At 55.4% G+C, this 15881-nt stretch overlaps 1 protein-coding gene across 1 annotated transcript in view; it reads right to left on the bottom strand.

The window, feature by feature from the left end:
- FAM193B (family with sequence similarity 193 member B) overlaps positions 1–15881 on the bottom strand; it is an 86943-nt gene that overhangs the window by 45841 nt on the left and 25221 nt on the right. The window contains exon 2 of the mRNA XM_069763958.1: positions 9762–10004. Coding sequence (XP_069620059.1) covers positions 9762–10004 — 243 coding nt within the window. The remainder of the gene's footprint in view (positions 1–9761; positions 10005–15881) is intronic.

Below are 15881 nucleotides of genomic sequence, written 5' to 3'. Positions count from 1 at the left end.
TAAAAAACAATCATAAGCTAATAACAGGGTGGGAGCTGTGTCCCCCAATGAATGGCTCGGAGAAAAGGATTTTACGGTGAGTATACAAAAATCCCTATTTCTCCTTCGCCTCATTGGGGGACACAGACCGTGGGACGTCCCAAAGCAGTCCCTGGGTGGGGACAACAACAGATCAGGCCCTGTGTAACCGCTACTTACAAGTGCGCCACCGCGGCCTGCAGAGTCCGCCTGCCCAGACTCACATCTGTGGAAGTGTGGGAATTATAGTGCTTCAAGAATGCATGCGGACTGGACGAATCCGCAAGCTTGCAGGCGTGCCTTTCTGACGCCTGGTGCCTAGAACCCTTGATAGACAGGGAGATAGGCTGACATCTAGCACGGAAGGACTCCTGGATGGTGAAAAGAATTCACCATGTTATCATAGGTCGATGAAACGGCTAAACCCTTCCTGAAAATGTCAGGAAGCCTTCCTCTACCGTCAGGAAGCCCAAATAAAACGTCCAACCTTCAGAAGGACGCCGTCCTCAAGACGTACCTACTCAGAGCACTCACTTCGTCCAGAATATGGGGGATCTTATTCCATTTTGTGGACTGGAGCCAAAAGAGATGAGGGAAGAACTATGCCCTCATAACAGTGGTAATACAGTACCACCTTGGTAACAAGGGATGGAGATGGCCTGAGGACAACCTTGCCTCGAAGGAAATAAGGGAAAAAAGTCTGAAAGAGCAGAGAAGCTAGCTCCGAAGACTCGTCAGAGTGAGAATATCGCAGAGGAGAACGGGACGACTTTCCCTGATAGTAAAGTCTGCCCGGATGAAAAAGGAGCCTACTGTAAGGCTCCTAGGAATAATAAGGTCCCAAGGATCTAACGGTATGCGATAGGGAAGAACTACGTGTGAAAACTCCCTGTGAGAAAGTCCCTACTTGCGGTTGTGCTGCGATAAGGCGAGAAGATACTAGCTCCACAAACAAAAAAAACGGACGTGGTCAGTGCGGATCTCTGAGGATCACTGGGGCCCCTTTCTGCTTCCGAAAGGCTTTCGGAAGCAGTGGAAGGAGAGTTATGGAAACTGGTACCACGGCAGAACCAGAGCATGGAGAGCGATGGCTCTTGGATCTCGAGGCCGAACCACGAACTCGAGTACATTGGCCTTCAGTCAGGATGTCATCCCACCTACAACTGGAGAGCTCCAGTAAGGACAGATCTGATGGAAGACTTCGGGGTGAAGTTCCCACTGACTTGAGGCGGAACCCTGACAGCTGAATTTGTTTGCCATTCAGAGTTCTACTTCTGGGATATATACTGCCGAGATCACCGAATAATAGACTTCGGCCCATCAGAGAAAGTGAGGTACCTCGGTCATGGCGCCTGACCGTGGGTACCTGCTAGATGACTGACGTAAGGCACCGCCGTGGCATTATCCAATTGAATTCGGATAGGGAGACCCGCCAGAAGGCAGTGGACCTGCTGTAAGACTACCGTTTGGATCTCCAGAACAATGATGGGGAGAAGAAGACTGGCATTGGAAGTTACTAATAACCATTGAACCGGGAGAAAGGCCCTGGATGAAGAAGGAGCTCAGAGACTATTGTCTGAAAGTCTGTTTGACTTGCTGAAAACGAGCGGAGCGAAGGAAACCGTTTCCATTGTCGTCACCATTTTTGCTCAGAACTCTCTTAGCAAATCGAATGAAATGAGGGGGTGAGTAATCAAGTCCTCAGAACTCTCCTTGCGCGAGCTCCCTGTTGAAGGGCCATGACCTTGTCTCGAGGAAGAATTACCATCCTTCTAGAAGTGTGCAGGATCATCCTCAAAAAGGATATCTGCTGGGCTGGAAATGAGGAGAACTTGTCTAAGTGTAGCTGCCAGCCCAGGAGAGAAGGTATCGCAAGAGATATAGACGACTCAGCGTAGTCCTGGAAGGGCGGCTAGACAGACCAAACAGGGCAGGACGAGCACGCCTCTAGAGTGCAAGAGAAACATGACATCCGCCATGACCCGAGCGAACACTCTGGGTGCGGAAGCAAGGCCGAAGGACAAGGTTGTGACTTGAAAATGCTGTTGACGAATGGAAAGGCGAAGGAATTTTTGCAGAGGGCAAGCAACCCGAATGTCGATGGATGCCGGAAACTGCACCTTTTTCTGTTGAAGTAATGGCTGAGCGGAGGGACTCCATCCAAAGAAGCAGGACCATGTCAAAGGTTGTTAGAAGTTTGAGGTCCAGGGTCGATCTTACTTTTCGTTCCCCTGTTTGGAACCAATATCCCTTAGATCTAGACTGTGCTGGACAATCCTTATACAATCCTTTGTCAGTCTCCCGCTCAAAAGATTTGATTAGCCAGTTGTTGCTGGTGTGAATCAAGGTAGTTAAGGTCTCCAGCCAGGAGACCATTGCTCTAGCAATCCATGCGGCCGCTAGGGAGGATAGAGCGCTGGACCCGAAGCCGCAACGAACCAGATTTGCTATCTGACAGTCCGTGGTATTTTTAATTGATGACCTATCAGGTAGGGATACTGGTAGGTATACCACAGGAGATTCTACCCGGTTAAACTGCCCCATGGCAGAATGTGCGGCTGCATCCAGCAGGTCATAGTCTCTTGCCATCTCCTCTTTTCACGGTGCAGAGATAAAAATTAGGAACCCTCGATCCATCAACCTCTTAACAGGGAAGTGGAGAGGAATTGTCCGCCCTCTTGCATCATCCACTAAATAGTGGTGATGCAGAGGGGGGAGCTCGTACGCCAAAAAGGGTGCCTCTATATGTCCACAGAGTTCAGGTCTCCAGTTGGACAGGACAGGTTGTCTGGCGTTAGGCCTGGATGCAGAAGAGGAAACATGGAGACGACACTCCGTGTGCTTGTCTGTTGATGGTGTGGGGAGATCGGTGCCCTTTAAAGGACCCGTCGCCCTTAAAAAACAGGCCAGGCATGGCATCCCACGTAGAGGCTTCTGTCCAGTGAATCGCTTATCCGAATTGAATGGCAAATGCTCTCGAGGGAGTTTAGTCTCTGAAGCTCTGGCAAGCTCAGGCAATATCCAATCCATATTCAGAGCCTTGTTGTCATCAAATCATTGGTGAGGGAGCAGAAAACGAAAAACTTCCGTTTTCTAGATGCCTGTATGTTTCTAGATGCCTGCACGTTTCTAGAATATTTGCGGCCCCTGCTAGCCGACGGCTCCCATGTAGGATAGGGACCATGTATATTAGTCCTGCGAGCACTCCAAACACAGAGGGTACACAGAGGGATTCAATCTCTTAGTCCGAGAACCATTGGTCAGTGAAGAATTCCACTGAGGGGAACTAGAGGATAAAGCTGAGGTCGGCGGCGGAGGGCTCCTCGGACTGATCAAGCGCCTTTAAGACCAGGGAATACTGGTCATGCACCTTTAAGACCAGGAAATACTGGTCATACGCCTTTAAGACCAGGGAATACTGGCCATGCACCTTTAAGACCAGGAAATACTGGTCATACGCTTTTAAGACCAGGGAATACTGGTCATGCGCCTTTAAGACCAGAGAATACTGGTCATGCACCTTTAAGACCAGAGAATACTGGTCATGCGCCTTTAAGACTGGGAATCCTGGCCATATGCCTTTAAGACCAGAGAATACTGGTCATGCACCTTTAAGACCAGAGAACACTGGCCATGCGCCTTTAAGACCGGGGAATACTGGTCATGCGCCTTTAAGACCAGAGAATACTGGTCATGCACCTTTAAGACCAGAGAATACTGGACATGCACCTTTAAGACCAGAGAATACTGGTCATGCACCTTTAAGACCAGAGAATACTGGTCATGCGCCTTTAAGACCAGGGAATACTGGTCATGCGCCTTTAAGACCAGAGAATACTGGTCACGCACCTTTAAGACCAGAGAATACTGGTCATGCACCTTTAAGACCAGAGAATACTGGTCATGCACCTTTAAGACTGGGAATCCTGGCCATATGCCTTTAAGACCAGGGAATACTGGTCATGTGCTTTTAAGACCAGGAAATACTGGTCATGCACCTTTAAGACCAGGTACTTCCTTACCCGGGTACTGATGTAGAGTCGATGTGCCCCTTTAATGCAAAAATACTGTCACCCCAGTGTGAGCTGGCCGGGTGGACCAAGATGGCCACCGGGAGCTGCAGAGTTGATAAAATCTCGCAGAGAGCGAGAAGCGCCAATTTGGGGGGCGGAGCCACAGACACGATGTTGAATAGGCCTAAGCCGGGGCCTAAATTTCTGTAGCCGGCGGAAGTCACCAGTAGGTCGTTCCAGGCAAGACTTCCAGGATGCTGCCTACAAATCGGCCGAAGCCGGGGGCTAAATTTTTGCAGCCATCCAGAGCGTTACCTCAGAGAGGTGGGCCACAGGGAAGTGGCTGAGGCTGCCTGTCAGCATGTGGATATCCCACTGAAGATGGATCCACTCACCATTGGTGCGCGTCCCGGCATGGAGCCGCCGCGGATGTGGGTTTCAGCGCTGTTCTGTGCAGCGTGGACGGTGCAGGGATAAGCCTCCATCCATCATCCGTTTGTTAGGGAGGTGGAGAGGAACCGTCCGCCTCCTTGTGCCATCCGCTTTCACAGTGGTGGGATAGTGGGGGCTGCTCGGACGCCATAGAGAGGGGCCTCTGTACAGCCACGGAGCTCAGTCCGGGTGGACAGGGCCAGTTGTCCGGCATTAGGCCTGGCTCCAGGAGAGGATACATGGAGGAGACACTCCATGTGCTCGCCTGCTGCTGGTGTGGGGAGATCGGGACCATGAAAGGAACCGTCGCCCCTGAAGTGAGCTCAGGCATGGCTTCCCACGTCGCAGGAGAGGTATGGGGAGGTATACTCGCCGTGCTCGCCTGTTGATGGTTCGGGGGAGATCGGAACCTTGAAAGGAACCGTCGCCCCTGAAGTGAGCTCAGGCATGGCTTCCCACGTCGCAGGAGAGGTATGGGGAGGTATACTCGCCGTGCTCGCCTGTTGCTGGTGTGGGGAGATCGGGACCTTGAAAGGAACCGTCGCCCCCTTCACTCCGTTAATTAAAAAATAAAAATTTACAGAAAAGTAAACAATAAAATAAAAACGTTGGGATCTGAAACAGACCCATGTGCCTCCTACAGACACTAAGCAAGAACTGGTTAGCTGAGAGCCAGCAGGAGGGTGTATACTGCAGGGGAGGAGCCGAGAGCCGGCAGGAGGGTGTATACTGCAGGGGAGGAGCTGAGAGCCAGCAGGAGGGTGTATACTGCAGGGGAGGAGCCGAGAGCCAGCAGGAGGGTGTATACTGCAGGGGAGGAGCCGAGAGCCAGCAGGAGGGTGTATACTGCAGGGGAGGAGCCGAGAGCCAGCAGGAGGGTGTATACTGCAGGGGAGGAGCCGAGAGCCGGCAGGAGGGTGTATACTGCAGGGGAGGAGCCGAGAGCCGGCAGGAGGGTGTATACTGCAGGGGAGGAGCCGAGAGCCGGCAGGAGGGTGTATACTGCAGGGGAGGAGCCGAGAGCCGGCAGGAGGGTATATACTGCAGGGGAGGAGCCGAGAGCCGGCAGGAGGGTGTATACTGCAGGGGAGGAGCCGAGAGCCGGCAGGAGGGTGTATACTGCAGGGGAGGAGCCGAGAGCCGGCAGGAGGGTGTATACTGCAGGGGAGGAGCCGAGAGCCAGCAGGAGGGTGTATACTGCAGGGGAGGAGCCGAGAGCCAGCAGGAGGGTGTATACTGCAGGGGAGGAGCCGAGAGCCAGCAGGAGGGTGTATACTGCAGGGGAGGAGCCGAGAGCCAGCAGGAGGGTGTATACTGCAGGGGAGGAGCCGAGAGCCAGCAGGAGGGTGTATACTGCAGGGGAGGAGCCGAGAGCCAGCAGGAGGGTGTATACTGCAGGGGAGGAGCCGAGAGCCGGCAGGAGGGTGTATACTGCAGGGGAGGAGCCGAGAGCCGGCAGGAGGGTGTATACTGCAGGGGAGGAGCCGAGAGCCGGCAGGAGGGTGTATACTGCAGGGGAGGAGCCGAGAGCCGGCAGGAGGGTGTATACTGCAGGGGAGGAGCCGAGAGCCGGCAGGAGGGTGTATACTGCAGGGGAGGAGCCGAGAGCCGGCAGGAGGGTGTATACTGCAGGGGAGGAGCCGAGAGCCGGCAGGAGGGTGTATACTGCAGGGGAGGAGCCGAGAGCCGGCAGGAGGGTGTATACTGCAGGGGAGGAGCCGAGAGCCGGCAGGAGGGTGTATACTGCAGGGGAGGAGCCGAGAGCCAGCAGGAGGGTGTATACTGCAGGGGAGGAGCCGAGAGCCAGCAGGAGGGTGTATACTGCAGGGGAGGAGCCGAGAGCCAGCAGGAGGGTGTATACTGCAGGGGAGGAGCCGAGAGCCAGCAGGAGGGTGTATACTGCAGGGGAGGAGCCGAGAGCCAGCAGGAGGGTGTATACTGCAGGGGAGGAGCCGAGAGCCGGCAGGAGGGTGTATACTGCAGGGGAGGAGCCGAGAGCCGGCAGGAGGGTGTATACTGCAGGGGAGGAGCCGAGAGCCGGCAGGAGGGTGTATACTGCAGGGGAGGAGCCGAGAGCCAGCAGGAGGGTGTATACTGCAGGGGAGGAGCCGAGAGCCAGCAGGAGGGTGTATACTGCAGGGGAGGAGCCGAGAGCCAGCAGGAGGGTGTATACTGCAGGGGAGGAGCCGAGAGCCGGCAGGAGGGTGTATACTGCAGGGGAGGAGCCGAGAGCCGGCAGGAGGGTGTATACTGCAGGGGAGGAGCCGAGAGCCGGCAGGAGGGTGTATACTGCAGGGGAGGAGCCGAGAGCCGGCAGGAGGGTGTATACTGCAGGGGAGGAGCCGAGAGCCGGCAGGAGGGTGTATACTGCAGGGGAGGAGCCGAGAGCCGGCAGGAGGGTGTATACTGCAGGGGAGGAGCCGAGAGCCGGCAGGAGGGTGTATACTGCAGGGGAGGAGCCGAGAGCCAGCAGGAGGGTGTATACTGCAGGGGAGGAGCCGAGAGCCAGCAGGAGGGTGTATACTGCAGGGGAGGAGCCGAGAGCCAGCAGGAGGGTGTATACTGCAGGGGAGGAGCCGAGAGCCAGCAGGAGGGTGTATACTGCAGGGGAGGAGCCGAGAGCCAGCAGGAGGGTGTATACTGCAGGGGAGGAGCCGAGAGCCAGCAGGAGGGTGTATACTGCAGGGGAGGAGCCGAGAGCCAGCAGGAGGGTGTATACTGCAGGGGAGGAGCCGAGAGCCAGCAGGAGGGTGTATACTGCAGGGGAGGAGCCGAGAGCCAGCAGGAGGGTGTATACTGCAGGGGAGGAGCCGAGAGCCAGCAGGAGGGTGTATACTGCAGGGGAGGAGCCGAGAGCCAGCAGGAGGGTGTATACTGCAGGGGAGGAGCCGAGAGCCAGCAGGAGGGTGTATACTGCAGGGGAGGAGCCGAGAGCCGGCAGGAGGGTGTATACTGCAGGGGAGGAGCCGAGAGCCGGCAGGAGGGTATATACTGCAGGGGAGGAGCCGAGAGCCGGCAGGAGGGTGTATACTGCAGGGGAGGAGCCGAGAGCCGGCAGGAGGGTGTATACTGCAGGGGAGGAGCCGAGAGCCAGCAGGAGGGTGTATACTGCAGGGGAGGAGCCGAGAGCCAGCAGGAGGGTGTATACTGCAGGGGAGGAGCCGAGAGCCAGCAGGAGGGTGTATACTGCAGGGGAGGAGCCGAGAGCCAGCAGGAGGGTGTATACTGCAGGGGAGGAGCCGAGAGCCAGCAGGAGGGTGTATACTGCAGGGGAGGAGCCGAGAGCCAGCAGGAGGGTGTATACTGCAGGGGAGGAGCCGAGAGCCAGCAGGAGGGTGTATACTGCAGGGGAGGAGCCGAGAGCCAGCAGGAGGGTGTATACTGCAGGGGAGGAGCCGAGAGCCAGCAGGAGGTGTATACTGCAGGGGAGGAGCCGAGAGCCAGCAGGAGGGTATATACTGCAGGGGAGGAGCCGAGAGCCAGCAGGAGGGTGTATACTGCAGGGGAGGAGCCGAGAGCCGGCAGGAGGATGTATACTGGAGGGGAGGAGCCGAGAGCCGGCAGGAGGGTATATACTGCAGGGGAGGAGCCGAGAGCCGGCAGGAGGGTGTATACTGCAGGGGAGGAGCTGAGAGCCAGCAGGAGGGTATATACTGCAGGGGAGGAGCAGAGAGCCAGCAGGAGGATGTATACTGCAGGGGAGGAGCCGAGAGCCAGCAGGAGGGTGTATACTGCAGGGGAGGAGCCGAGAGCCAGCAGGAGGGTGTATACTGCAGGGGAGGAGCCGAGAGCCAGCAGGAGGGTGTATACTGCAGGGGAGGAGCCGAGAGCCAGCAGGAGGGTGTATACTGCAGGGGAGGAGCAGAGAGCCAGCAGGAGGGTGTATACTGCAGGGGAGGAGCCGAGAGCCAGCAGGAGGGCGTATACTGCAGGGGAGGAGCCGAGAGCCAGCAGGAGGGCGTATACTGCAGGGGAGGAGCCGAGAGCCAGCAGGAGGGCGTATACTGCAGGGGAGGAGCCGAGAGCCAGCAGGAGGGCGTATACTGCAGGGGAGGAGCCGAGAGCCAGCAGGAGGGCGTATACTGCAGGGGAGGAGCCGAGAGCCAGCAGGAGGGCGTATACTGCAGGGGAGGAGCCGAGAGCCAGCAGGAGGGCGTATACTGCAGGGGAGGAGCCGAGAGCCAGCAGGAGGGCGTATACTGCAGGGGAGGAGCCGAGAGCCAGCAGGAGGGCGTATACTGCAGGGGAGGAGCCGAGAGCCAGCAGGAGGGCGTATACTGCAGGGGAGGAGCCGAGAGCCAGCAGGAGGGTGTATACTGCAGGGGAGGAGCCGAGAGCCAGCAGGAGGGTGTATACTGCAGGGGAGGAGCCGAGAGCCAGCAGGAGGGTGTATACTGCAGGGGAGGAGATCACTTTTTTTGTATCACTTAGTGTCAGCCTCCTATTGGCAGCAGCATACACCCACGGTCTGTGTCCCCCAATGAGGCGAAGGAGAAATAAATATAAGGTTAGTGGCAGGTTTGCTTAACCTCTGATTACATGATCGCTCATTTCCATTAAGTTCTTAAAAGGGAATCTGTCACTAGGATTTTGCTACCCTACCTGAGAGCAGCATGATGTAGGGGCAGAGACCCTGATTCCAGAGATGTGTCACTTACTGGGCTACTTGCTGTCATTTTAATAAAATCACTTATCTGCTGTACATGTAGCAGTTCTCGCAATGCTGAGCTCTGTATAACCCCGCCCACACCTCTGATTGGCAGTTGTGTTGACTGTGCATAGGCAGAAAGCTGCCAATCGGTGATGGGGCGGGGTTTATACACAGCTTATGAATATGCTTGAATAACTGGCAGCAGGTATACTAGTCCTCTAATGAATCTCCTGATGGAAGATTTGATCAAAACTACAGCAAGCAGCCCAGTAAGTGACTGAGACCCCAATTCCCAGGATGTGTCTCTACATTGTTATTCTCAGATTATGTTATTCTCAGATTAGGTGGGCAAAACCTGGCGACAGATTTCCTTTAATGTTATACTCTTCTAACAACTAAAAAAGGGAACCAGTACTTTCTTTTGCCATTACTGAAACTGGTCACGTTATTTCAAGTTTATGTTTATTTTGATTATAAAATGGAAAATGTAAAGATGATATATATTTTTTTATTTAGTGTGATCTGATTAAGGAAAGGCAAACCCATCATACATCAATTGGGAGATAAATGGCTCTAAGCACTGGCAGCTTTACCCAGTGACAAACTTGGGATCAGCTTATCCTCGGCTGGTCAATCATGAGTATTACCGCTAATGGCTGCTCTGGGGCTGCCTGTCTTTCTTCTTCCTCTACACTCTTCCGGCAACTCTGGCAAATCCACAGTGGCATTTCACCCAGAAGGTTCTGGGCCAAGGAGGGCATGAAAGAGGCAGGAATTTCATCCACAGGTGACAGCAGTCCATTGTGCGGGGCCGCACTCAGCCAATCTTTCTTCTCCCGATGACACAGCAGGCAGCATGTCTGGACAAATTCACTCGAAGACGGCAATACCTGGGCAGAAGATCGCACAATCACAAAGACGCACAAGGAGGAAAGCAGCAAGAACTAACTGAACATAAAACGTAAAGAATATATTCAATTCATGCACAAGTTTATTCCAAACCATGTCCCCATCAGGTCGTAACTCAATGAATCTCTCAGACAAACTACAGAATGGCCAGAGGGGGCGACAGTATTATGCCCACAGGTCACCAAAGATGGCCGATCCGATTCCTCATGATCCCGAGAGCACGAGAGGGAGGCAAGTTATGTCCTTCCATAGTAAGTTACAGTAGGTCTAACTGATAGGAATAGCCTATGTAACACATGCACTTAGTAACTGACAGGATCTGTCACTCTCCAGCAGGTTGGGCACAAAATCTGTTCACAAAAAAATGGAAAACCTAATTTATGCAGCTTCTCACCGAGCCCATAGTTCCAATGTAAATCTGTCAAATTCAAAAATATTCTCTCAAAAATGTGTTGTCTATGGAAAGTTGGCATGTGAACTTCTGTGAGGTGGATGATGGAGAGAGAGGGGGTAATGATTTATTAGTGTTTTTGTAGATAGCAGTAATTGTGAAGTCTCGTGGCCTGGGGAGGACTCTACTATTCTAGAAATTCACTTTGAATCTTGTTTGCCATATGAAGGGGCTATCCAACTATTAAGTAAATAAATGGAAACACCGGGGTCTATGCATTTCCAGTAAAGACTGGAAGAACTCCCTTGCGGTGTTTACAAGTGGTCAGCAAGGAACTGCTGCAGCCAATCAGTGACTGCAAAGGTCATGTGACGCACCACTCGATGTCATGCAGGACAGGAGCACATGACCACTGAGGCTACTGATTGGCTACAGCAGTCACATGTTAGCTGCTTGAAAAATACATTGGATCTCCAGGGCATCAGCACTGAATCTTCAGGGAAAAGAAAAGAGGAGCAGTTATTTCTTTTTGTTTGAAAATAAAAATTTGCTGGCATTTTTAAACAAAAAGTACGGTAATTTAAAGGGAATCCATTACGTAAAACAACACTATTAACCTGCAGATATGGGGGTTAATCCGCAGGTTAATAGTGTTCTGAACCTGCCCAGAGCCCGTACTTAGACCGCCGGGAGGAAGTGATCTTTATTCCCTCTGGCAGCCTTGCGCTTTCAATCACAGGACTGGCGTCTGAACAGTTGCCCCTTTGTGTATAGTGAGGGGCAGCTGTAACTGCACCCGACCCCAATAGTGCTGAGCATGCTGTCAGTCAGTGTCGGAGAAGTGGTTACAGCCGCTGCTCACTACACACACACCACTACCAGGACAGCGACGGGGGCACGCATGCCAGAACAGCCACAGGGAGGAGCCACACATACCAGGACAGCAACAGGGAGGGGGGAAGCCACACATACCAGGACAGCAACAGGGAGGAGCCACTCATACCAGGACAGCAACAGGGAGGGGGGAGCCACACATACCAGGACAGCAACAGGGAGGGGGGAAGCCACACATACCAGGACAGCAACAGGGAGGGGGGGAAGCCACACATACCAGGCCAGCAACAGGGAGGGGGGAAGCCACACATACCAGGCCAGCAACAGGGAGGGGGGAAGCCACACATACCAGGACAGCAACAGGGAGGGGGGAAGCCACACATACCAGGACAGCAACAGGGAGGGGGGAAGCCACACATACCAGGACAGCAACAGGGAGGGGGGAGCCACACATACCAGGACAGCAACAGGGAGGGGGGAAGCCACAAATACCAGGACAGCAACAGGGAGGGGGGAAGCCACACATACCAGGACAGCAACAGGGAGGGAGGAAGCCACACATACCAGGACAGCAACAGGGAGGGGGGAGCCACACATACCAGGACAGCAACAGGGAGGGGGGAAGCCACACATACCAGGACAGCCACAGGGAGGAGCCACTCATACCAGGACAGCAACAGGGAGGGGGGAGCCACACATACCAGGACAGCAACAGGGAGGGGGGAAGCCACACATACCAGAACAGCAACAGGGAGGGGGGGAAGCCACACATACCAGGCCAGCAACAGGGAGGGGGGAAGCCACACATACCAGGCCAGCAACAGGGAGGGGGGAAGCCACACATACCAGGACAGCAACAGGGAGGGGGGAAGCCACACATACCAGGACAGCAACAGGGAGGGGGGAAGCCACACATACCAGGACAGCAACAGGGAGGGGGGAGCCACACATACCAGGACAGCAACAGGGAGGGGGGAAGCCACAAATACCAGGACAGCAACAGGGAGGGGGGAAGCCACACATACCAGGACAGCAACAGGGAGGGAGGAAGCCACACATACCAGGACAGCAACAGGGAGGGGGGAGCCACACATACCAGGACAGCAACAGGGAGGGGGGAAGCCACACATACCAGGACAGCCACAGGGAGGAGCCACACATACCAGGACAGCAACAGGGAGGGGGGAAGCCACACATACCAGAACAGCCACAGGGAGGAGCCACACATACCAGGACAGCCACAGGGAGGGGGGAGCCACACATACCAGGACAGCAACAGGGAGGGGGGAGCCACACATACCAGGACAGCAACAGGGAGGGGGGAGCCACACATACCAGGACAGCAACAGGGAGGGGGGAAGCCACACATACCAGGACAGCAACAGGGAGGGGGGAAGCCACACATACCAGGACAGCAACAGGGAGGGGGGAAGCCACACATACCAGGACAGCAACAGGGAGGGGGGGGAAGCCACACATACCAGGACAGCAACAGGGAGGGGGGAGCCACACATACCAGGACAGCAACAGGGAGGGGGGAAGCCACACATACCAGGACAGCAACAGGGAGGGGGGAAGCCACACATACCAGGACAGCCACAGGGAGGAGCCACACATACCAGGACAGCAACAGGGAGGGGGGAAGCCACACATACCAGGACAGCAACAGGGAGGGGGGAAGCCACACATACCAGGACAGCAACAGGGAGGGGGGAAGCCACACATACCAGGACAGCAACAGGGAGGGGGGAAGCCACACATACCAGGACAGCAACAGGGAGGGGGGAGCCACACATACCAGGACAGCAACAGGGAGGGGGGAGCCACACATACCAGGACAGCAACAGGGAGGGGGGAAGCCACAAATACCAGGACAGCAACAGGGAGGGGGGAAGCCACACATACCAGGACAGCAACAGGGAGGGAGGAAGCCACACATACCAGGACAGCAACAGGGAGGGGGGAGCCACACATACCAGGACAGCAACAGGGAGGGGGGAAGCCACACATACCAGGACAGCCACAGGGAGGAGCCACACATACCAGGACAGCAACAGGGAGGGGGGAAGCCACACATACCAGAACAGCCACAGGGAGGAGCCACACATACCAGGACAGCCACAGGGAGGGGGGAGCCACACATACCAGGACAGCAACAGGGAGGGGGGAGCCACACATACCAGGACAGCAACAGGGAGGGGGGAGCCACACATACCAGGACAGCAACAGGGAGGGGGGAAGCCACACATACCAGGACAGCAACAGGGAGGGGGGAAGCCACACATACCAGGACAGCAACAGGGAGGGGGGAAGCCACACATACCAGGACAGCAACAGGGAGGGGGGGAAGCCACACATACCAGGACAGCAACAGGGAGGGGGGAGCCACACATACCAGGACAGCAACAGGGAGGGGGGAAGCCACACATACCAGGACAGCAACAGGGAGGGGGGAAGCCACACATACCAGGACAGCCACAGGGAGGAGCCACACATACCAGGACAGCAACAGGGAGGGGGGAAGCCACACATACCAGAACAGCCACAGGGAGGAGCCACACATACCAGGACAGCAACAGGGAGGGGGGAAGCCACACATACCAGGACAGCAACAGGGAGGGGGGAGCCACACATACCAGGACAGCAACAGGGAGGGGGGAAGCCACACATACCAGGACAGCAACAGGGAGGGGGGAGCCACACATACCAGAACAGCAACAGGGAGGGGGGAGCCACACATACCAGGACAGCAACAGGGAGGGGGGAAGCCACACATACCAGGACAGCAACAGGGAGGGGGGAGCCACACATACCAGAACAGCCACAGGGAGGAGCCACACATACCAGGACAGCAACAGGGAAGGGGGAAACCACACATACCAGGACAGCAACAGGGAGGGGGGAAGCCACACATACCAGGACAGCAACAGGGAGGGGGGAAAGCCATGCATATCATTACAGCGACGGGTGGGTTGGTGGAGCGACGGGGAGGGGTGGGGGTGCCAAGCATACGAGGACTGCGACCTGGGGGGGGGAAGCCACACATACCAGGACAGCAACAGGGAGGGGGGAAGCCACACATACCAGGACAGCAACAGGGAGGAGGGAAAGCCATGCATATCATTACAGCGACGGGTGGGTTGGTGGAGCGACGGGGAGGGGTGGGGGTGCCAAGCATACGAGGACTGCGACCTGGGGGGGGGGGAAGCCACACATACCAGGACAGCAACAGGGAGGGGGGAAGCCACACATACCGGGACAGCAACAGGGAGGGGGGAGCCACACATACCAGGACAGCAACAGGGAGGGGGGAAGCCACACATACCAGGACAGCAACAGGGAGGGGGGAAGCCACACATACCAGGGCAGCAACAGGGAGGGGGGAGGCCACACATACCAGGGCAGCAACAGGGAGGGGGGGGAAGCCACACATACCAGGACAGCAACAGGGAGGGGGGAGCCACACATACCAGGACAGCAACAGGGAGGGGGGAAGCCACACATACCAGGACAGCAACAGGGAGGAGGGGAAGCCACACATACCAGGACGGTGACCGGGGGAAAGCCATGCATATCATTACAGCGACGGGTGGGGGGGGTGGGGAGCGACGGGGAGGGGTGGGGGTGCCAAGCATACGAGGACAGCGACCTGGAGGGAAGCCACGCATACCAGGACAGCGACCGGGGGGGGGGGGGGAGCCACGAATACCAACACAGCAACGAGGGGCACGCATACCATGACAGTGACGGGGGGGGGGGGGGGGTTTAAGGGGGGGGGTGGAAAGCCACGCATACCAGGACAGCGACAGCGGGATCCACGCATAACAGGACAGGTATGAGGGGACGATACGTACCAGGCTTATACTCGAGTCGATAAGCTTACCCAGTTTTCCGTGGCAAAATTAGATGCCTCGGCTTATACTTGAGTATATACAGTAACTACAATTATTACTAGTTTCCTATAAGCATCAACAGTCTTCTAACACCTCTCAACTGGAATTTTGGACCATGTTTCTTTTGCCAACTGCTCCAGGTCTCTCATATTTGAAGAGTGCCTTCTCCCAATAGCAATTGTAAGATCTATCCACAGGTGTTCAATGGGATTTAGATTCGGACTCATTGGCGGCCACTTCAGAACTCTTCAGCTCTTTGTTTCTATCCATTTCTTGGAAGTATGTTTTAGGTCATTGTCCTACTGGATGAAAACCCCGTTCAACATTTTGTCAAACTGTAGTAAAGGTTTTTACATTTTTATGTCTGTAGTGGGGTCCTCATGGTCTCCTGACATAGTGTTTCATTTCATTAAAATGTAGTTTGCGTGGACACTGTTGCACCCTGAGCCTGAGGGAAAGCATTAAGCTACTTACTGGTAGCAGCATTTTTCGGAGGCCCATGACAGCACTACGAGAGAGGGGATCCGCCCTTCAGGAACAGGAAACCTACAGATACAAAAGGGCGGCACCTCTCCCCCTGCATCAGTTGTATATTAGAGCCTGAGAGGACTACCGCGGTTAGTAGCACACAAACATACATTATATACAGTTTATGTACAAAAATAATCCATCAAATTGAACTATATACCACACGTGAGATCTATCTATCTCATTATATACATTATAGGAAGTGCAACCCC

The sequence above is a fragment of the Ranitomeya imitator genome, chromosome 4 (assembly GCF_032444005.1).
Source record: "Ranitomeya imitator isolate aRanImi1 chromosome 4, aRanImi1.pri, whole genome shotgun sequence".
Classification (NCBI taxonomy): domain Eukaryota; kingdom Metazoa; phylum Chordata; class Amphibia; order Anura; family Dendrobatidae; genus Ranitomeya; species Ranitomeya imitator.
Note: the sequence above shows the minus strand (reverse complement) of the source record. Positions and strands in the feature narration are given on the sequence as shown.